At 47.7% G+C, this 22,879-nt stretch overlaps 1 protein-coding gene across 2 annotated transcripts in view; it reads right to left on the reverse strand.

Moving 5' to 3' along the window:
- Positions 1-22,879, reverse strand: part of PSD2 (pleckstrin and Sec7 domain containing 2) — a 43,354-nt gene that overhangs the window by 8,045 nt on the left and 12,430 nt on the right. For both annotated transcript variants that reach the window (XM_090288195.1, XM_090288194.1), the window contains exons 2-9: positions 21,838-22,262; positions 18,451-18,903; positions 17,856-18,053; positions 16,610-16,690; positions 13,326-13,438; positions 12,537-12,595; positions 1,978-2,067; positions 820-863 (exon numbers count right to left, since the gene is read on the reverse strand). In XM_090288195.1, the coding sequence (XP_090144321.1) occupies positions 820-863; positions 1,978-2,067; positions 12,537-12,595; positions 13,326-13,438; positions 16,610-16,690; positions 17,856-18,053; positions 18,451-18,903; positions 21,838-22,211 (1,412 nt within the window). In that variant the 5' untranslated portion in view covers positions 22,212-22,262. The remainder of the gene's footprint in view (positions 1-819; positions 864-1,977; positions 2,068-12,536; positions 12,596-13,325; positions 13,439-16,609; positions 16,691-17,855; positions 18,054-18,450; positions 18,904-21,837; positions 22,263-22,879) is intronic.

Raw genomic sequence — 22,879 nt, forward strand, 5'->3', positions numbered from 1 at the left:
TGTTCACAAAGTTGGAGATCTTACTATCTCCAGACCTTGTTCCTGGTCTTCCTTCTCCTCTCTCCAACTCTGAAAGCCCAGCTCCAGGGATCAGTAACTCATGGCCAGACTGAAGCTGTGCCCCAAGCCCCACAGACATGCTGAGGGAGGGCAGCCAGTAGATGAGGATCCCCATGGGGCCTTGATAGAAGAATACCAGCCCTTTTCCTTAGGGGTGATATTTCTAACAATCCCTGGTTGGGACCTCTACACAAACCCAAAGACCCAGGCTGCCTTGGGGAGAACAGCAGGGCAGGGCAGCCACTTTCCCCAGAGCATCTCAGTCTCCCCAAATTAGCAAGGTCACCACATCCAGGTCTCACTGAGTTCACAGGGGAAGAAGTTAGGGGGAAGTTGCCCTTCCCCACTGCCAAAAACACTTGCCACCTAAACATGGTCATATTCTTGGGGCCATAGGGGGACCCATTGCCTTTTGACTACTTACTTCCCAGAGAGGAAAGAGTTATCATCATTTGGGAATAGTGGTAGTATCCCCAGTACAGAAAACCAGTGTGGATATCACGGAACTAAAGTCACAGTTCATCTGTTCTATAACAGTGTGAACATTGCACACTTTTTATCAAGACAAAAAAGGGGAACCCAAAGGGAAACTCAACACCAGGTGCTTGGCCAGCTGGACAGGGGTCAATGTGGCCCTGGGTTGGGAGAAATCAGCACCATGGAGAGTGGCAGGAGTGACTTCCCTGCAAACCCCAGCCATGCCCCCTCCCCCTCCCAGTGATTCACTCTCCCCATACCTGTGCCATGGGCACTACTCACATGGCCCATTCCAGCTTTTCATTCTTGATGGAGTTGTAAAGGGTCTGGGAGAGGGGTAAAAAGAGAGAGGAGCTTTGATGAAAAAATCAAAGAAATCTCCATCTACCTCTAGCAATGTGGACGCAGTGAGGGAGCACTTTTAAGCCAGTGGGATAAAGCAGATGTTTGATTCATACTTGTTTGTTGGATGGGTGAATGAGTGGGGGTTGCAGGTGGATGATTCGGTAGATGACTGGGTGGACAGATTTGAGTATGAACAGGTAGATGGGTTGGGGGGTAGGTGGGTGGGTGGGGAAATGGGTGGGCGGTGGGTGGATGACTGAATGTGGAGTGTGTACAGGGATATTTAAGGGTATAGGGCATGTCTGTATGGCTGACGGGTGAATTACTGAGTTGGTGGGTGAGGAGATGGAAGGATGGATGCATGGAAGCCTGGGTAGGTGGGTAAATGAGTAGGTGGGGAGAAGTGGGTTAGCTGGGTGGTGGGACTGTGACAATTTGATCTCACAAATACATTCTTAACAAGTGCTTCTTGGTGGTGAAGAAATAATTATGGTAAGAGAGTGACGGAGACGATATTCTACTTTTTAACCTCCAGATTCACTATCCAACTGCCCAGATGGTATCACCAAGTCCTTCAAACTCACTATCTAAAACTGAACTCATCTTCTACCTGCCCCCCCCCCAAAAAAACCTGCTTTTCTTCTTCCAAGGCCAAGAATTGAGCAGGCTTGAAAGGCCAGAGTTCCACTGAGTGTCAGCCTCAAAAGAAAACTAGATTCCCTTAATTCCAGTGATGTTGAAGGAATGAGTGGGCTCTTCTCCATGATGAACTTGATGGTGGTGGTGGTGGTAAAGGCAGTAGTGATGTTGTGGCAGCCGTGACCATTGGTGGCAGTATTGATGATTACCATGACAGCAATAATGATGATGTAGCACTAAAAACATATCTTGCAAAGCCTACCCCTTCACCTAACTCAAGGAACACATAATAGTCAAACATTGGGCTGGATGGCCTCTAACTCTGTTCCAAAATTATGATGGCCCTTACTCCAGTATTAAGAATATGAAATATCAGGATGTAGTGGAGCAGAGACCTCTCTCCTCTCTACCCACCCTGGTACAGCTGGAAGCATGGAGACCCTTAACAGGTCATACCTTCAGCAGGTCTTTGGAAAAGTCTTGGCCATCATTCAGCTGGTCCAAGTTGGCAATGAATTGCTGGCAGGACATCTTCTTGCCAATGTTCTATAATGAAAAAATGGTTCTGCCTGAGGGTCGGGATGGAGGCTGGTGTGGTCCCCACACCTGCCCTGCCCAGCCAGAAGGGATAAGACAGCATCAAGGGCAGGACTTCCTGTTGTCTCCAAGAGTTTATGAAACTCTCTTTCACATTCAAGATTCTACTCAATCCTCAAGCATCATGAGAGGTTGGGGTTCTCTCCAAACCCAGGTGGAGTCAGATTGAATGATGTATTATAATAGTTGACATTTTCCAGGTGCCTACAATGTTCCAGGTATTGAACATGACATGCATTATCTTGTCTCCTTCTCACAACAAAGAGGAGGTGAAGTGGTTGTCATTACTACCCCCATTTGACAGGTAAGGAAACTGAGGTGCAGGAAGGTGATGTGTCCATGGTCCCACAGCAAGGAAGTGGAAGGGCTAAGTGTGTCTAACACCAAAGCCCATGCTCTCACCCACTACTCCATGGTTAACTCTCCCAAGGTCACCCAGCACCAGAACTTGAACCCAGGCCTCTTGGCTCCTGAGCGGAAGCTCTGTGTATTCTGTCACAACTGTCTCACCCTGTCACTTGTACAGAAGGGCAGCAAGACCTCCAAGAGGTAGGTGAAGTGAAAAAGAGTTTGGTCTTATGAAAAAGAAAAATCAATTCCTACCATCTATACCCCATGCTGAGCTCGGCTGGGACCAAGTGAACCTGAGCAAATAGTTTTACTCCAGGAGGTACAGACAAAAAAACTGGGAATAAATATAGCCCTGATTTCTGCCTTCTTTTTTACCCACTAAGTAGCAAAGGGACTGCAACCCTACAAACTCAATGCCTGATATTTTAGACTCTCCTTGCAGTGTCCACATTTGAGGAAATACTGGATGACACGTCATCTTTGTGAAGACAAAGACCCTTGAACACCAGATACTGATTGGTATAGAATTTTGTGGATTTAGGTTTGCTATAAGGCAGTGTCTCCCAAGATTTACCTACCAATGGAATAACTATTCCCCTCAAAAGGGATTTCATAATCAAATAAGTTTATTTACATGTTTCAGAATCTTTAACAGGCTTAAATGTGTTAGATGTCTCCAAGGAGAAGATTTAATGGACAACTTCCCAAATTTATTGGTATTGGCGCCATTTTAGAGAAAAGACTCTATTAATATCATGTGGAACATTCACACCACAGAAAATAATTTAGAAAACAATAATATAAGGCTTTATATGTAGCTGACAAGCAAGAATTTTCTACACCTTTTCCAAAAGCTTAAAAGATCCTATGTGTGCCTTGATATGGTATGTTTATGTGTATATATATTTTACATGTATGTGTATGTATATATATGTGTAAATGTATATAGCTATTTACATATGCATTCATAATAAGAAGTATAGGGCAATATTGATAATATTGTCTGAGCTCCACATACACTGAATATTCACCAGCCATCAGTCATGAGGGCAAAATCAAAAAATAAACCAGGCAATCTTTCCAATCCTAGTAACAACAGACTAGCTTGTTGCAGATGAACTCTCGCAGAAGAAACAATTGCTGATCAAAATATTAATGAAACATGTGGGTGAAGGCGTTGGGGAAATATGAAAACAGTGAGGACTTCAAGGGTAAACATGCTGCAAAGGAGGGAACTATGGAGAGGTAAGCCCAACAAGGAGCAGCTTTCCTCCTTGAAGCATTTGCCAATTCACAAGCAGTGGCTAAAAGGCTGAGCAACTGAGTGGCCTTATAAGGACTGGAGAACAAAAACTGGAGTTCAGGACCCATCAAGGACAAGGGGCCCTGGGAAATATCTCAATCATACTTCCAAAAAAATGAAATTAAGAAAGGAAATACTAAAGGAAGTCCTTCAGACAGAAGAAAAATTATTCTAGATGGAAGCATGGAGAAGCAGAAAGAAATGAAGAACAAGAAAAAGGGTGGCCAGATCTAAATGAATATATACTGATTGTGGAAAGCAACAATAATAATGTTTTCTGGGGAATAAAATATAGAGAGAGAGATATAATAGTTAAAAACATGATGACAGTAGTATATATGTTGAGAGGGCAATAAGTGGAGTTAGAGTGTTTTAAGGGTATTTTGTCCTGGCTGGTGTGGTTCTGTTGGTTGGAGTGTTGTCCCATACACCAAAGGGTTGGGAGTTTGATTCCTAGTCAGGGCACATTAATAGGTTGTGGGTTTAATCCCTGGTCCCCGGTCAGGGCACATATGGGAGGCAACCAATATATGTTTCTCTTTCTCCCTTCTTCTCTCTCTAAAATAAATAAAAATATATCCTCAGGTAGCATTAAGAAAAAAGAAAGAAAAAACATACAGTAGCCTGGTACATTTGAACTCAAATATATTGGTAATTCATTACATGGTCAAATTAAGAGGCAAAGATTATCAGACCTGGATTTTTAAGTGTATGATACAAGAGATGCATCTTAATGTAATGGAAAACAAATCTTGCAAGCAAAGGATGGAAAAATACATAAATGCAAATATTAACAAAAGAACTTCGGTATAACCACACTAATATCTGACAAAATAGACTTGAAGACAAGAAACATTACTAGAAATAAAGTGAGACAATTAATAACAATAAAAGTGTCAATCTACCAGAAGATATAAGCATCCTAAATTTGTGTGCAATTAATAACAGAGTCTCAAAAAAATTGATAGAACCAAAAGGAGAAAGATATATTCACAATCTTGGCTGAAGATTTTAACACTGCTTTCTCAATAGCAGAAAGAACAAGAATACTAAATAATTAACTAGTTGAGACTTCTGGCCAAAATGGAGGCCTAGACTGACAGCTCCATCTCCCTCCACAACTAAGAAGGAATACAACTACTGCAAAACCAGAAATAACCAGAAGTTCCAGAAAATAAATGGAAGTCCAACGTATGAAGTTATAAAGAAGTGGTGCTCGTCCAGACGGGTAGGAGGGATGAAGCCAGGGAGGGGAGGAGAGGTCAAGCTGTGCTGGCAGCGGAGGCAGCAGCGGCAACAGTGGCAGGACGGCGGTAAGAACAGACACCTGCATTTAAGGGGAGGCAAGGAGTGCCTGGGGAGCACCCCCAGCTGCAGACCATACCTGTCAGCTTGTGATTCCAATGCTGGGGAAGGCAGACCCCCAATGCGTTGAACTGTGAGGCCTGGAGGGGGTGGGGATGGAGGAGGAAGCTCCCAGTCTCTCAGCAGAGAGTGAATGACAGAAATTCATCTTGGACCCCCACCCCCACAGAAAACACACAGCATGGTGAGAAGGGTCACAGTGTTGTGACAAGTGCATGGGGCTCCGCCCCTTATAGCATAGGAAGTGTGGCAGCTCTGCTCAGGAAGCAAAGGTAAACACAAAACTGTCAGGATCGCACAGATCATGATAGAGATCCTGGTGACACAGCTGACCAGAAGCAAATATCTAATCTAACGAAGCAGCAGATAGAAAAATCTTTCTGAGGCACAGTTCAGAGCTTTGGTTATAAAAATGCTTACAGACCTAACAGCAGATTTTTAAACAAGACAGGGAAGGAATGAAGGCTAGTCCTGCTGAAATGAACAAAAACACATACGAAACTAGTGGTGAGGGAAAGAAAACCAAGGATCAAATCAACAAATCGGAATATAGGGAAGGAACAAATAGTCAACCAGTGCAGAAAGAGGAAACGAAAAGTGAGGAAAATGAGGAGAGGCTCAGAAACCTCTGGGACAGCTATAAGCAGGCCAACATCCAAATCATACAATTGCCAGAAGGTGAAGAAGAACTAGAAATTCTAGTAAGGAGATAGACTTATAGGTCCAGGAAGCACAGAGAGTTCCAAAAAAGCTGGATCCAGGGAGAACCACACCAAGACACATTATAATCAAAATGTCAAAAATTAGGATAAAGAGAGAATCTTAAAAGCAGCAAGAGAGAAGAGAATTACGTACAAAGGGGTCCCAATAAGACTATCAGCTGATTTCTCAAAAGAAACTCTGCAGGCAAGAAGGGACTGGCAAGAAATATTCAAAGTGATGAAAAGCAAAAACCTACAACCACAATTACTCTATCCAGCGAAGCTGTCATTCAGAATAGAAGGGCAGAGAAAGTGCTTCCAGGACAAAGTAAAATTGATGGAGTTCATCAGATCCAAACCACTGTTAAATGAGATGTTAAAGGGACTTGTTTAGGAGAAAGAGGATCAAAACTATGAACATTAAAATGAAAACTGTACCACAACAACCAACAACAGAAGCAAGGAAATCGAAACAAAGGCAGGCTAAGTAGGCAACGAGAGTGGGAAAAGAATTATAGGTATGGGAATATTACGAGGGGAGGTCAGCAGGGAGGGGAAGGGGGAAAAGGAGGGAGGTGGTATAGGAATTAAGAAGCATAGTGGGAGGGAGGGGAGTAGACAGGAAGATGTTGAGAAGAACTATGTGCACCACCAATGGGCATGGACTAAGGAGGGGGGGACAACTGGAAGGAGGGGGGCCACTGGGTGGAGGGGAGCAAAGAGAAAAGAAATTGGAACAACTGTAACAGCATAATCAATAAAGCATATTTTTAAAAATTAATCAGTTAACAACAATCACATAGGGCCAATCAATTAGATAACATAGATAAAATGGACAAATTCCTATAACCATACAAACTACCAAAACTGGCTCAAGAAGAAATAGGAAATCTGAGTAGGCCTATAACAAATAAAGAGATTGAATCAATAATCAAAAACTTCACAACAAAAAAAGCCCAGGACCAGAATGCTTCACTGGTGAATTTTACCAAACATTTAAAGGAAAATTAACACCAATATTTCTCAAACTCTTCCCAAAAAATTAAAGAGAAGGGAATATTTTCTGACTCTTTTATAAGGCCAGCATTACCCTGATACTAAAACTTGACAAAAACATCACAGAAAAAGAAAATTACAGAACAATATCTCTTATGAATATAAATGCAAAAATCCTCAACAAAATACTAGCAAACAGAATCCAGCAGCATATTAAAAGGATCATATACCATGACCAAGTGAAATATATCCCTAGAATGTAAGTGTGGTTCAATGTACAAAAACCCACTAATGTAATACACTGAATTAATAGAATTGGGGCAGAGGTAGAACACATGATCATCTCAATTGATGTAGAAAAAGCATTTGACAAAATCCAACACCCTTTCATGACAACAGAACTGAATAAACTAGGAGTAGAAGAGAACTTCCTCAACATGATAAAAAGCATCTATGAAAAATCCACAGCTAACCTCATACTCAGTGGTGAAAGACTAAAAGCTTTCCCCCTAAGATCAAGAACAAGGCAGGATACTCACTTTTCCATTTCTATTTAACACTGTACTGGAAGTTCTAGGCAGAGCAATTAGAAATAAATAAATAAATAAATCTCCATTCACAGGTGACATGATTTTATATATAGAAAATTCTAAAGAATCTAAAGAAAAACTTTACAGCTAATAAATTTCAGCAAAGTTACAAGATCAACACACAAAAATTAATTGCATTTCTATATGTTAGTAATAAAGAATCATCAAGTGAAAGAAAATAATTCCATTTACGATAGCATCAAAAAGAATAAAATATTTAGGAATAAATTTAACTAAGGAAGTGAAAGACTTGTGCATTGAAAACTACAAATGATTGCTGAAAGAAATTAAGGATCTGAATAAATAGAAACACAACTTGTGATCATGAATTGGAAGACTTCATATAATTAAAACAGTAAAACTACCCAAACTGACCTATAGATTTAATGCAATCTCTATCAAGATTCCAATGGCTTTTTTATATTTGCAGAAATAGAAAAGCTTATCTTCAAATTCATGTGGAATTGCAAGGGATCCCAAAATAATCTTGGAAAAGAACAAAGTTGGAAGACTCACACTTTGTGATTTTAAAACTTATTACAAAGAGCTAGAGGAATCAAAGCAGTGGGACAATGGCATAATATTATACATATAGATCAATAGAATAGAATTAAGAGTCCATAAATAAACCCATTTTTTGTATTGATTTTTTAACAAGTGTGCCAAGACCACCCAATGGGGAAATAACAGCCTCTTCAACAAATGGAGATGGGACAACTGATGTCCACAAGCAAAAGAATGAAATTGGACACTTACCTCACACTATATATAAAAATTAACTCAAAATGGATCAAAGTTCTAAACATAAGAGCTAAACCTATAAAACATAGGGGTACATCTTCATGACCTTGGATTTGGCAGTGGTTTCTTAAACATGACAATAAAATCAAGCAACAGAAGAAAAAACTGATAAATAGGAAAAATCTAAAACTTTTGTGTACCAAAAGACACCAGCCTTGGCCAGTATGGCTCAGTGGATTGAATGCCAGTCTGTGAACCAAAAGGTCGCCAGTTTGATTTCCAGTTAGGGTACATGCCTAGGTTGCCAGACAGGTCCCCAGTTGGGGGCATATAAGAGGCAACTGTCTCACACATTAATGTTTCTCTTCCTCTCTTTCTCCTTCCCTTTCCCCTCTCTAAAAATAATAAATAAAATCTTTTAAAAAAACTTTTAAAGGACACTATCAAGAGACTAAAAAGACAACCCACAGAATGGTAAAAAAAAAAAAATTGCAACTCCAAAATATACAAATAATTCTTAGAACTCAACAATAAAAAAAGCCTAACAGACCAATTAAAAATGGGCACAAGACTTGAATAGACATTTGTCCAAAGAAGATACATAAATGGTCAACAAACATATAAAAAGATGCTTGACATCACTAAAAATTAAGGAAATGCAGATCAAAACCACAATAAAGTATCACTTCACACCATTTAGGATGGCTACTATCAAAATACAGAAAATAACCATCGGAACACTTGTGAAATGCTGGTGGGAATGTACATTAGTGCCCTGGTTGGTATGGCTGTTTCTCAAAAAGTTAAAAATAACATGAATACAGTTTCAGTTCAGGAAATATCAAAAAGTTCTGAAGATTCTTTGCACAACAACATAAATAGCCTTAACAATGCTGAACTATACACTTAAAAATGGTTAAAATGATAAATTTTTATGTTATGGGTATTTTTACCACAATTTTTAAAATAAATTTTTAAAAATAGATAGGTAAAGGCTTTGAATAGGCATCACTCCAAAGAAGCTATATAAATTGCCAACTGGCACATAAAAAGATACTCAATATCAGCATCATTAGTCACTAGAGAAATGAGAATAAGAACCAAAAGCTACTCACTAGAACAACAATAATTATTTCTAAGTGTGTGGCGGGGATGGGGAGGAATAAGCATTGGTGAGGATATGGAGAAATTGAAACTCTCACACATTGCTGGTGAGCATTTAAAATGGTTCAGCCACTATGGAAAACAGTTTCACCATTCATTCACAAGTTAAACATAGTATTACCCTTTGACACAGCTAATGTACTCCTAGGAATTAAAAACAGGTGTACAAACAAAAAATTGTACATAAATGTTAATAACACTATTCACAATAACCAAAAGGTGGAAACAACCCAAATATCCAGCAACAGATAACTGGATAAACAAAATGTGGTACATCCTTGCAATGGAATATTATTCAGCCATAAAAAGGAACAAACTGCCAACACATACTATAACAAAATGTACAGAATTTACCATTTTAACTATTTTTAAGTGTATAGTTCAGTAGTGCTAAGGCTATTTACATTGTTGTGTAAATAATCTCCAGAACTTTTTCATATAACCTTGAGAATGTTATGCTAACTAAAAGATGTCAGACACAAAAGGCTGCATATTGCATGAGTCCATTTACAAGAGATATCCAACCTAGGCAAATCCATAGAGACAGAAAGCAGGTTAATGGTTTCCAGGGGCTGGAGGAAGGAAAAAATGGTGAGTAACTGCTAATGCGTTCAGGGTTTCCTTTTGGGGTAATGAAAAGCTCTGAAACTAGAGAATAGTAATGGTTGCACATCACATGAACATGCTGAATTCCACTGAACTGTACATGTTAAAATGGTCAAAATGGTAAATTTCTGCTATGTATATTTTACCACAATAAAAAAACCACTAAGGAGATAGAAGATTTTTACAATACAATTAAAAGACTAGACCTTATTGACACTTAGAGGACATTACAACTTCAGAATACACTTTCTTTTCTAGTCCACATGAAACACCTACTAAAACTGATCTCTCTCTGAACAGAAAAGTAAGACAATGAATTTCAAAGAAATGAAATCATACCAGGTAAGTTATCTGATTTAAAAAATAATAACAACAACCAAGCAAAAAGACACATACAAAGAAAAGAAAAGAAAAGAGAAAAGACAAGTACCTGGATTCATTCCAATGCCAAAGGGAGAGGGATGACTTGGGACCTCCAAGTTCCCATCTCCTCTCCCCACCACCAATCCCATTTGGATCCACAGGCCTCCCAGCCTGTCCTTGACCCTCAGACCCTCCCACAGCCTCTGTCTCCCAGCAGAAAAGAGTTTTGGCTGGTCAGGCCACAGACCCACCCCAAGGCCTGGGGTGTCTGAGGAGCAGGGGAGAGGTGAGGAAGAAAGGGGGATAGAACAAAGCAGGAGACACTGCTTCCTTGCAGGTCCTTTGAAGCCCTCATAGTAACTGCAACGGCCAGGCCCTGGGTTAAAGGCTTTATTAGCACTGTCTCCTTAAGCCTTTACAATGGGGGAAACCGAGGCTCCGTGAGTTAAGTAACTTGCCCCAGGCCACACAGCTATTGTGTGGAGAAACTTGCAACCCTTGCTCCTGATCATTGAGCAATAATGCCTCCAGAGAGAAAGACAGGATCCTCAACATCTCTTGGCTACTACTATGAACAATCCTGCCCCACCCACCTCTGATCTGAGAACATGTCGCTGTTTCTCTTCAGCTTGAGGGCATTGGGAGCCATGGACAGCTAAGCCCACCAAGCTCAGGGGTATTACCAACCCAGAGGTTCATTAAATAGCAGCTGCTGCCCTCCTTAGCAGCTCTTGGCCACAGAGAGGGACATCTAGGGCTTGGCACAGCAGTGACCATGTCCTGAGGTTGCTCTCAGGCCTGGCCAAGGATAGGTGGGGTGTGTTTAATGCTCCTTTTAACATCTGCTAGCAACACCTGATCTGCATAAACACAGAGTGAGCTGGTCTTGGGGGAACATTAGCTAGTTAATAGGTGTTAGTTCTGCTGACATTCCCATGGAATATACACATCTTCCCTCCTAGCCACACTCAGGCCATAGGCCCAGGTGGATATAACCCAAGTTGTCACACAACTTCTCTTCCTACCAAGGTCACCAAGGCTCTCACCTTCCCCAGGCCAGGGACTCCAGCATGCCCTTGCCTACTCGGACTCCCACAAGTCAGACTGTGGCCTTACATTCTTGACCCTGCAGGGATCTGTAGGCTGGGCTTTCAGGTTTTCCAGCATTTAAATGTTAATAGTAATAATGAATATTATTGTTATTCTCACATAATAATATTATTCATAACTAAATACTAGATGCCAGACCTTGGCGCTTGGTGTTGTGGCTATTAACTCTCAGCCCTCCAAGGAGGATATGGGGGAAGTCATTACTGCCACCTCACAGGAGCAAAACCTGGGACCCAGAGAGGGCCAGTGTCCTGTCCAGGGTCACAGAGTTACCACAGAGAGGCAAGAGTAGGATCTGTACTCAGGTCTGCCCCAGTTCTTTCTTCCACCTTATGTGCCCTGGACTTTCTGGGTTAACTCCAGAACCACACAGGATGGCCTGTTGTCCCCATAAGTCACTAAAATATCCTCAATCCAACAGGGGACTCTGACCACCCCTGGGTGAGCATGACAGGGCAGTGATTGGTGGGGCCAGACACAGTGATGGGGACATGGAAGAGAAACATGGAGATGAGAGTCTGGGCTCACAAGACATGCACACCAGCAGCTACACTTACCACCTGAGGGGGGTGGGCAAGAGAGCCCAAAGGGGGTCCCCGGAGCAGACAGAGGAAAAAGGAGTTATTGAGTTAGAACAGCATTGAGACAGTCCATGACCCAGACCACCACGGCCTCACAGCCCACCCAGGAACCCATCTGCCACTTCACTGTTTGCTTGGTGGGGGGCAGGGTGACAAGAATGCCCTTTGAGGAAAACTGCCATTTGACTGGTAGGTGCTGCCTGGGGTGTGGCACTTCAATGGGGCCACATTCGGGCCTGCTGGACGAGGGGTGTGATGTGATCTTTTAGCAACATCTGGCCTGGACGTGGCTAGGCTCACACATCTTATTTAGCACATCCCAAATTCCTGTGTGCCTCAGCTGTTCTCCCTGCCCTGCTTGAGCAAGGACCAAGGCACATCTCAGGTGGATAAACTAGGGCAGGGCCAAGTCTAGAGGCCACACTGCCCAGCAAGAGGAAGCATGAGTCCTAAGCAGATCTCAGGAAGGGAGCTAGAGAAAGGGCTGGCCCCCAGACAGTTCGGTGAGGCAGTGAGAGGACTTCTCCTCCCTCCCTCCCCAACTCACATGTCCGTGCAGGTCCGTGTTGAGCAGCATCAGGGCGCAGGTGAGCGTGTGAATCCCATCTGAATCAAAGACAGTGGCACCCTCAGTGTGAGGACCCAAGCATTCCCACCCCCAGAAGCCACTATCTTGTTTCCTGACAGAGCCAGCCTGACGCTCTTAAGAGACTGGAAGAGGCCAGACACCTGCCAAACGCATCTCTGGGCCCAGGGCCAGTGCGATGCTCCCTGCCCTACCCCCACTGCAGCACTGCCCAAGATCAGGGACAACCCCTTCCTCAAAGGAGTCCTGAACCCCTGGGCCTGCTCCAGCCTAAACTCCTGCCTCCTGTGGCCAAATTCACCTTGAACCTCAGACCCAGGAATGGCTCTGGTTCCCGAGCCATGTCCCTGCCATGGCCTCTGTCACTTCCAATAACTGGCCTAGTCACCCAGTTTCTGGAACTCAGTTCCATTCTTAGGCAGGTCCTGTGCCTAAGAGGGCTCCGAACCAGACCCCCACATCAGGACTGCTGCCACACTGAGAATCAGCATTGCAACAGGAGACCAGGGAGAATGAACACCCAAAGAACTGAATCTCTAGGATGGAGGGTCTTCAGGCCTGGGGAGTGACAATGGGCAAGACATTTGCAGGTCTCTCACCTAGCAGGCCATGCCATTCCACGTGCCATAGCTTATTCACTCATTGCTTATTGAGCAGGACAGGGTGGCAGGTGGACCAGGGGCAGGAAGAAGCCAGGGCCTGGCTGGGAGGCGCCGAGTGGGTCAGGCAGAATGGGGCGGGTGGCCGTACCTTCCGAGGTGCTGTCATCAGGGTTGCACTGGCAGTACCGGCGGGAGAAGTGAGTAAGGACCCGCTCTCGCTCCTGTGTCTCCCCCATCAGCGGAAAGGCCTTCAGGAAGGTTCTGGAGGACAATTCAGGGGTGCTGAGGGTCTCCCAGAGCCCTTGAGTCAGTCTGGGTCCTCCGCTACACACATACACACACAGAAACATACACAAACACACACACACACACCTGCCCAAGGGGGCCAACACTCTAGTGCCCCAGCATCCAAGCCCAGGGAGGCACTGCAGCCCCCAGGACAGCTTCTGGAGTTTCGGCCCTCATCACCCTCCTGGGCCCATTTGGAAGTAGGCAGGGGACAGATTGCAAGGAAGAAATGCAGAACACCTCGATGTCAGCATCAGCTCTTCTTTGGGGTAAATGTCCACTCCGCTAGGCCTGGGCCAGAATGATCACACCTGCCCCTCAGATGGCTCTGCCTCAGCCAGACCCACTCCTCACCCTACGTGCCACCAGCTGAGTGAGCCCCGGGCCCAGCCCTGGCCTGCCTCACTCTTCTCTCACCCCGAGTCTGAGCTGTCACCACAGGGTTCTTCACTCCCAATCTCAATCCTTCCTCCTACGCCTCTGGCCTCATCATGTGCCCAGGACACCTGCAACAGCCTCCATGTAGGTGCAGCCCTGCACTGCCTCAAATATCCTCCCTGCAGTCACCAGGTGGTCTTTCTAAACACACATGCAGTCAAGACTCACCCCTGCTTAAAATTTGTCACTGGCTCCCCAGAGCCCTCAGAACAATGTTCAAGCTCCTTACATCCTGACCTTCCTGACTACCCCATCTCCCTCCTGTCCCTTCAACCTGGCACCCACCTGCTGCCTCCCAACACAGCATGCACACCCTGGACAGAACAGGCATTTTTACTGCCTACTGCCTCTGAGCAGGCTGGGCCCCACCCAGAAAACCTTCCCTCCTCTGCTTGGCAGCTCTGAATCCCTCCCAAGGCCCAATTCAAAGGTCACCAGCTCTCGGGAACCCTGGCAGCTGATCCCCAAACCAGAGGGGCTGGAAGACAGGGCCGGGTGCCTCTCCTGGCAGAAACTGCAAGCTGAGACAGTTTGGGTCTCTATCTATCCTGGGTTCATGAAGCTAATCTGTTCCTAATTTTGCAACGGTTCATTTGGTTTCTGTAATGCCCACTCTGCCTTATCCTCTCTCATGCTGCTCCTTAGGCAACGTGGGACCTGTGAGCCCCATCTTGGCCAGCCCTTTCCCTCTGAGGCTTCCCAAGGCATCTAACACTGCTGACCACAGTTCAATCCCAATCAATCAACTGCTGTACAAAAACACTCTACTTGCCCCCTAGTTTTCCTCCTCTCCCCATTCTCTTCCCCTCAGCTGGTCCGCATCTCTGTCTGTTCCCTCCCTCTTCTCACACCAGGACTTTCTAAAACTCATCCCAGCTTCCTACTCCCAGATCAACACCCCTTCCCCAGGGGTCTTCACCAAGCCCCAACCCAGCACAACTGCCACCAAACCCGGGCCTTGTCCTCTCCTACCTGGCTCTCTTCAGAAGCCTGACACCTCTGAATCAACAGTTGCCAGCATGCTGCTATCAGCACTGCCTCCCAAATCCTGATGTATACTTGGCACCTGCTGTGGCTCCCCAGGGCCTCATCTATGGACTGACATACAAGGTCCTGCAGCTCAAAGCCCAGCCTCTGATCATGAGGTGATGCACGGAACACCTGCCCCAACAAGTCCTCCTCATTCCTATGAGAGCTTCAGCCTCGGCTCAGGCTAGCACAGCTTGCCACAGACCAACACATCCATTGGGAACGATGGGAAAAGCCTGCCAGAATACATCTCTCTTAAGCTAGGAGAAAACTGCTAACATGACAAAGAGCAAAAGGGCCTGGATTCTGGAGAGGAGAGGTGGGCTGGTGATTATGGGCACAGGCAGGAGGCAGAGCATTCGGGGGCTTCACAGAGCTGAAGGGACAAACCCAGAGGCTCAAGGGGCTGCAAACACACAGCCAGTTTTCCTTTGAGAGATTTGCCAAATTCTGTAATGTGTGGGGCGGGACATAAAAAGCTGAGCAGAGAGCCCCTGAGAAGCAGAGGGATTTGGTTTTTTGACAGTCTTGCCATACTGAGGAGACAAAATTGGATTCATGACCCATCCAAAGGAGAAGCCCCATGAACACACCAGGCCCCCTGTGGAAAGTCCAGTGGGACCTTCCTCCAGGCTGGGGTGAACCTTAAACTGATCTTCAGCTCAGCCTTGGGTGGATTAGGACTGCACCCCCTGCTTCCCTTAATTGCCTAGTGAAGGACAGGGCAGACCCTCTCCAAAGGTACATACAATGTTCTAGAGCCACTATAATTCCATACAAACTGTACAGCAGCTAATTAAAATGTTAAGTAGGCATACAAAGAGACTCTTTTTGATGGGGTCAAAGGAAAAAATAGACAATAGAAGCAGACACAGGTGATAGACATTGGGATGCGCAGACAAGGACTTTGAAATAACCATGACTAATATGTCAAGCAAAGAGAGGGGAATAAAGAAACCAAGTGAAAAAAGAGGGAATTCCCCAGAGAATTAGAATCTATAAGAAATATTTTTTAATAAAGTGAAAGTTCTAGAACTGAAAAATATAATAGTAGAAAGTAAAAACTCAATAATGGGTTTAATGCCCTGTTGCAGACAGAAAAAAGGTAAGTGAACTCTAAGCAGGGCAACAGAAAATAGCCCACCTGAGCAGAGAAAATAGAATAGAAAATACATTTTCAGAAGTACAGGAGACACGTGGGACACAACAAGAAGGTCTAATATGCAAAGACCACCCAGCCCCTAGCTCAGAGACTACAGTCTCTCCCCCAAGGGCTCTGGCCTGGTGTCATCCTGTCGGCTCGGCCACCAGGTCTGCTAGATACTGGGCTGCATCCTCCCACTGTGGCCCTCCTGAGGGGCTACTTGCTGCGTCCAAGCACCAATGGGACCTGAAGTCAAATCTCAGTTGGAAGGGGGGGTGGCATGTCACCTTCTTTCCTGTCCTAAAGAGTCGTGAGGCAATGCTACCTCCACAGGCCTCAGCACCCACCACATAGCGGGCACTCACTGAGTCACTGGAAGGCTGCTGCTCAGATGGCCCCTTCCCCAGCCTCCTTCAGAGGAGTTAAGAGACTGACCCAAGGTAGCACAGCAATTTTATGACAGAGCTGGCATGAGAATCCATATGTGCAGCCAATTCCACCTATGGGCACTGCCCCGTCCCAGCCCCACTGACCTGAGCGCTCTGTCCAGAGTCAGGCCCGAGAAGTCGAAGAAGCTGAGGTACTCCCCGGCCACCAGCCTGCTGAACTCATTGCTGCCAGGAGAGCATGGGGCGTCCATGAGAAGCAGGGCACAGCAAACAATGGGGGGTACATGGGCAGTGGTACCCCGGTACCCTGACCCACCCGCCCAGACCTGCCCGCCCCTGGCCACACCAGCCAGGGCATAAACTTTAAAATATTCCAGGGCACTGTTGGGGGAGTAGAGGAAACATGAATAAAAAATGGTGGATAACTTTGAATCTGGGAAACAGGTACATGAAGGTTTAATATATTTTCTGTATGTTTGAAACTTTCAGAATAAAAAGTTTAATTAGAGAAAAAGAAGTAGCCAGTGTGTCAACACTGTTGAAGGTGAGGTCTGGCGGTGGCCGCTGGATTCACAACTCAGGCTGCTTCTGACCCCGGCAGGAGAGGCTTCTGAAGGGAGAGGGTGGGGAAGAAGCCAGCCCTGGGCAGAATGCGGAGAAGGGGAGGAGGCAGAGGCCACCCAGGGCACAAAATCCTGAGAATTCTGGTTATAAAGCGGCAGGAAGAGGAAGACTAACAGAGGAAAGACTTAAGCACAATTACGTGCTTATGGGAAAACTCTTACAGAGGGAGGGGTTGAAAGATAAGGGAGGATGGGAAACAACCATAATGAAGGCTTCTGAAGGGAACCATTAGGTTGAGGGGGTCCCAGCCCAGCAGGAAGTGGGCTAGTAGTTGTGATTTCTGAGCTGGGGACAGGAGGACAAGGGCAGGAGCCACGCAGAGTTTGTGGAAGGTGGAGGAAGCTGGACAAAGGCAGAACTGCGGGATCCAGAAGCAGAGCCAACCTTAGCGCCTCCCTGTGGCCTAAGCCCCCAGTTAGCTCACACCTGGGGGTCTAGAATCTGACGTGTCCCCATCAGCCTTGTGAGCCAGGCCTGCTTCTGTCCTCACCGCCACAACCACATGCCACATCCCACTTCCCCAGCCCCAAGGGGCCGCTCTGCCACTGCCGCCCTCCCTGAGTGTGGGCCCTCACCCAGGCAGCCCAGAAAGGAAACAGATTTAGGGCAAGGCCAGGAATGAGGACAGTGGCAGAAAGCAGAGCTCTTAGGAACTGCTGGGGGCCCCCAAGCACCAGGCACCCCTAATGAAAGTCACCTACACCCCTTTAGGCTGAGAAAGACACTGGGCTTGCCTGGGGTCTGGGATGTGGGAGATAAAACTCACTTCTTGCCCAGCTGCCGGGCGACGTCACAGCGCTGGAAGCCCTCGAGGTGGTAGAGGCGGCGAGCCAGCCGGCGGGCAGCTTCACTGACCCCCTGGCACCCATTGGCCAGTGCATCTGTGCTGCCAGGCTCCAGCCCATCCGCGCTGCCCAGCTCTGAGTCCGAGTCAGACAGGCCATCCTTTATGCTGGTGTCACTGCTGAGGGAGTGGCGTGGAGAGGAGGGGCTCAGAGGCCCTGGGTCCGAGGCCCTGGGCAAGGACTGGAGGGTCTCCCCAGGCCCCTGAAAATCCACACAGGGCCAGAGGGAAGGATGCGCCACTGCACCAGGAGGGGATGGAGCCCCTTGAGTGAGATCATTAGCTGCTCCACAAACCCACAGCAGAACTCCCTGGCCCCATCAGGCTTGACAAGCCTGGAAGGGCAGAACAGACCCTCAGGACTGGGGTGGGAAGTCTGGGTGCAGAGGAAGGACATGATGACCTTGGAAAGGGCTGTTCAGTCTGGCTGCTAGGTTGCCCTCCCTTGCTTTGCCTCCTCTGGGTCTATTCCCCATCTGCTCAATGGACCCAGCTCTCCGCCTGGGCCCGACCTCACCTGGCTGAGTTCAGCAACTTGTCTGTGTCCTTCTCCTCTTCCTCCTCCTCATCCCCGCCTGGGCCCTGGGATCCATCTTCATGGAAGCCATTGGGCACAGCCGTGAGAGACAGGCGGCTCAAGACGTTCTCTGAGCGGCTGCTAGAGATGGATCGCCGCAGGGGGCTGCCCAGCTCCCCGTCACCTCCAGTCGCTCCCAAGTCCCCCTCAGGCCCCATGTCCCCAATGCCCAAGGAAGTCTCTGGTTCAGGGCTGTCACGGGCCCGCTGCTGGATGAGGGGTGTGAGGGGGGCCTCGAAGCTGACGCAGCTGTCACTCTCATCCGTGAGGCTCAACACATCTAGGGAGTCAAGGCTGCTGTACTGGGTGCCTCGCAGCAGCTCTGACTCCACAATCTTCTCAAACGTGGCGCTGAAGCCATCCCGTACATCTGGCTCCCCAGGACCACCCAGCCTGCGGGATGCAAGGACCAGTCAGCATCCTGTCAGGGTGCCCCCATTGCAGGTGCTGGGACTACACCAGTCTGTGCCTGGGAGGTCCCTGGGAATGGGGAGTGGGCACGGATTGGGTCCTGTTTATTTTTCTTCAGCCAATACTACAGATGCTGACTGGTTACTGGGGGTACAGCAGTGGAAAGGACAGGCACAGCCTGCCCTCCAGGGCCTAGCCTGTGCCTCGTCCACAGCAGGCATCGGTGAGTGAATGTGAGTTCTCTTCCTCCAGCCTGGCCCACGAGGCTCCTCCCCCATCACAACTAAAGTCACAATGGGCCATAATCATACTGTCCTTATAGCCTGGGAGGGTCTTAGCTTGGTCAACCTCATTCCAGCTCTCAGGTTTTGCCTTAATATCATCTCCTCAGAGAGACTGAGCAGGGCAGGTCCACACCACCCACCACACTGGCCCCCTCTCACTCTTCCCCATCCTCAGGATAGCTCTTCACGTCCTCCCGGCCCCTATCAGGATGTAGTATTCTGGCTGTTCCCGTTTACCATCCATGCCCCAGCCTTATCCAACTCCCCACACACAAGGCCAGAAGCACCCAGCACACAGTAGGTGCTCAGCAAACCTTGCTGCATGGGGTACTGGGTGCACAAACAGCTGCCATAGCCCCATGGCCCACCACACTGCCTACACCCTGGCAGAGCCCTGTGCTGCTCGGAAGAAGGCTTTGTGCTCTCTGCCCCCTCTGCCCAGAGTGCTCTTCCCTCAGGCCCAAGCCTCCTTCCTCATTTCTTTCTCAACGGTGTCTGCCCTGATAATCCCATTTATAATCGGGACCTGCCCCCAAACACCCAGTGTCCTTTTCCTACTTCATTTTTCCAAAGCATTCATCCTCCTCTAACATACTGTAATATAATAATTTACTATTTTATGATTTCTTATCTGTCTCCCCACTAGAGCATAAGCTCCATGAGAGTAGGAATTTTTGTACATCCTGTTCACTAATGTATCTCCAGCACCTAGAACAAAGCATCACACACATGTAAACTGAGGGATCCCAGAGAGATGCTCAGGTGAGCAGGGAGGTCAGAGAAGGAAGAGGAGAGAGACTGAAAGAGAGTGAGACCCAGAAAAAGGAAGAAGAAAGAGACAAAAATAGAGACAAGGAGAGAGAGAGACAAGAGACAAGAGACAGAAAGACGGAGAGTGTAAGAAACAGAGACAGGGGGACAGAGCAGGAGAGATGGAGAGTAACAGAGTTGGAGAGTGACAAAGACAGATGGAAACATAGAGGCAGCAAGAAGAGACACAAAGGAAGCAGGCTGAACCTGGCCCATTTCTGATCAATCACAGCCCATCATTTGCAAAGAAGCACACCCCTCCCCATGAGACCCTGGCTAGGCCTGGCTTCTGCCTTAGCCCTGCTGTCTAGCAGAAACTGAGCTGTATTTGGAGGGCTGGGAGATGCTCCTTCCCTTCAAACATCTTGGATCCCCCAGTGTCTAAGATTTGGTCCCAGGGTGTGCCCTGGAGAAACATACTGACGTAGGGTGGGGGGAGCTGTCTTTTACCTCAGTCCCAGCAGGAGCTGAGACTGCAGCCTCATTAGGCCTTCAAGGGGCCAGAGAAAGAAGTGGGGAAGTGAGCAGAAACCTAAAAGGTGGCAGGATGCCTGGCAGGGGTCTGGGGTGGAGTGGCCTCTCCCTGACTTCCAGTAGGAGCGGAGAAAAAGAAGGGTCACAGAGCGGACACCTAAATCTGCCCAGCAAAGAAACCTCTGCCGGGCCTGTGCTGGGTCCTAGAAGCACCTGAGCAACGATACAGAGCCTGTCCTTGGCAGCCTCTCCCCTTATTGTCAGAGCCATGAGTGGCCCCCCCACCCACCATCTGCCATCTTCTCATGCACCTGAAAAGAACTGAGGGGTGGTTCTGGCAGGGGCTGGAAGACCATCAACTCAACCTCTGAACCTCCATGTGCTCCCACTTTCAGTCAGTCTAAATGCCAACAGTGTGCTCCCAGAAACCCCAGCCCCCTGCTGCACCCCACTGTCAACCAGCAAATGCCCTAGGACCTGCCTGGACAGAAATGTTCTTATGCCAAAGCACACCCAGTACATAACAGACAACCAACCCCATGTACCTCATTCCTACCTGCGGAGTCGTAGACACACTCAGCCCTACACACCCACATGCACCCACCCACACATGCACAGGCCAAGCACACACAAACATCCTCCACCCACAACCACACAGACTCATATGCACCAGCATGCTTACACAGCCCTGTGCAAGTAACACACAGGCCACGCATACACATGCTCTCCATGCACATGCTCACACACCTCCTGCACACTTGCACACTGAGACTTCAATACTGTCTATTGAGCCCACCCTGGGCTCTTCTAGACATTGCCCTGGCCCATCCTTACTCTCCTCATCCAACTGGCATTTCCAGGATACCAGGTCTCTCTACCTCCTGCTGAGGATAATAGAAGAGGGGCTATAAGTCCAATAAGTGACTGCAGTAAGATTCCTGGTAGAACCTCCAGATGGCACTTAGGTCAGGGGTAGCTGACAGGGATTAACCCACAAAGCCTCATCTCCAGAAAGTGGAGGGATGAACCAGATAACCTTCTACAGCAAGGCATTTTGGAACTCTAATATCCAGCTTGGGAAGGAAGGAGCATGGCTCCCCAGCCCACATAGAAATAGCCCATGACAGTTTGGGGGATTGAGCGTGGAGGGCACAACAGGCCTGTTTGCCTTTGAAATCTCATGGCTCTATTCTCCCAAAACACCCAGAAAGTGGGCAAAATAGGGTCATGAAATTCCTATTTCATGGACGAGCAAAACAAAAGCTGGAGAGACTAAGTGGCTAGACCCAGGCCGCACAGCGTGGGGCAATGAAAAGTGGTGTGCTCCTATCCTGAGGCACCAACTCACCCGAGCTGAGGGTCTACGGTGTCCAGACAAAGGCTCCTGGAGACCTCGTCTCCTTCTGCTAGCCCACCAGCCCTCCAGCACCTGGAATCTGTGGAATCTTCAAGAATGTCAGAGTCTGGCCCCAGGGCTAGACCATTGGTAAAAGAGAGGCCAAGGCTGAGGCCATGGAGGGCCATGTCTGGGCCCTTCATGGGCTCTTCAGTGTCTGCCAGGGTGTCCCTTATCTCATGCCCTGGGCTGTTGTGGTTACTATTCAGGCCTTCACTGGCCGCCATTCCATTCTGGACCCCAGGCTCCTCCTCAGGCTTCAGGCTGGGGTCCCAGGTGGCACCATCTTCCCCAGGCAGTCCAAATGGGAGCTTTTCCTCATCCATGGCAGGTACTGCTTCTCCCCCGTGCTGGCTGCTCCTGGGACTCTGCTAGACCTGATGGCAGATGGAGAGATGAAGGGGTGGGTCAGACAAGGCAGGCACTGGGGGGTCTAAAGCCCAGCAGAACCAGCACCAGGCAGCTTGCCTGGGGACAGAAGGATGACCGAGATGACCTTCTCAGGACCTCTTGTCTGGCGTCTAGATTCAGGCCGTGGTGTCCTCAGTGCCCTGCTCAAACCAGGCCCCAACTCCTCTCCCCTGACCCCCTATCATCCCATGTGCCCCAGTCTTGCCTTCCCTTATGTGTCTCTGTTGTTCTCTCCAGAATTTACCAAAGCCCTTTGACGAAGATCTGGGTTGAAAGGGACTAGGGAAGGGTCCAGGACTCCTCTAAGCCCCCCTCCTCCCCCACGGGCGAGCGATGGAGGCAAAACCCCAGGCTGCCAGCAGCCAGCCTCCTTGCCTCTGCACCTTCTCTCGCCCTGGATCCAGGAGCCAGACCAAAGAGAATCTGTGGCGAACGGAGGGACCTGGGCTTGGGGCTCCCTTTAACGGGGCAGTTAAGAGAGGAGGCAAGGAAGTCAACAGAAGTGTAGCTTTATCAGAACAGAGGCCACCCCAGAGAAGCCAAAGTGAGCCATTGCAAAGCCCAGCGTGAGGCGCTGTCCAGG

This window comes from Furipterus horrens, unplaced genomic scaffold (genome assembly GCF_987537825.1).
Source record: "Furipterus horrens unplaced genomic scaffold, mFurHor1.1.pri manual_scaffold_10, whole genome shotgun sequence".
NCBI lineage: Eukaryota > Metazoa > Chordata > Mammalia > Chiroptera > Furipteridae > Furipterus > Furipterus horrens.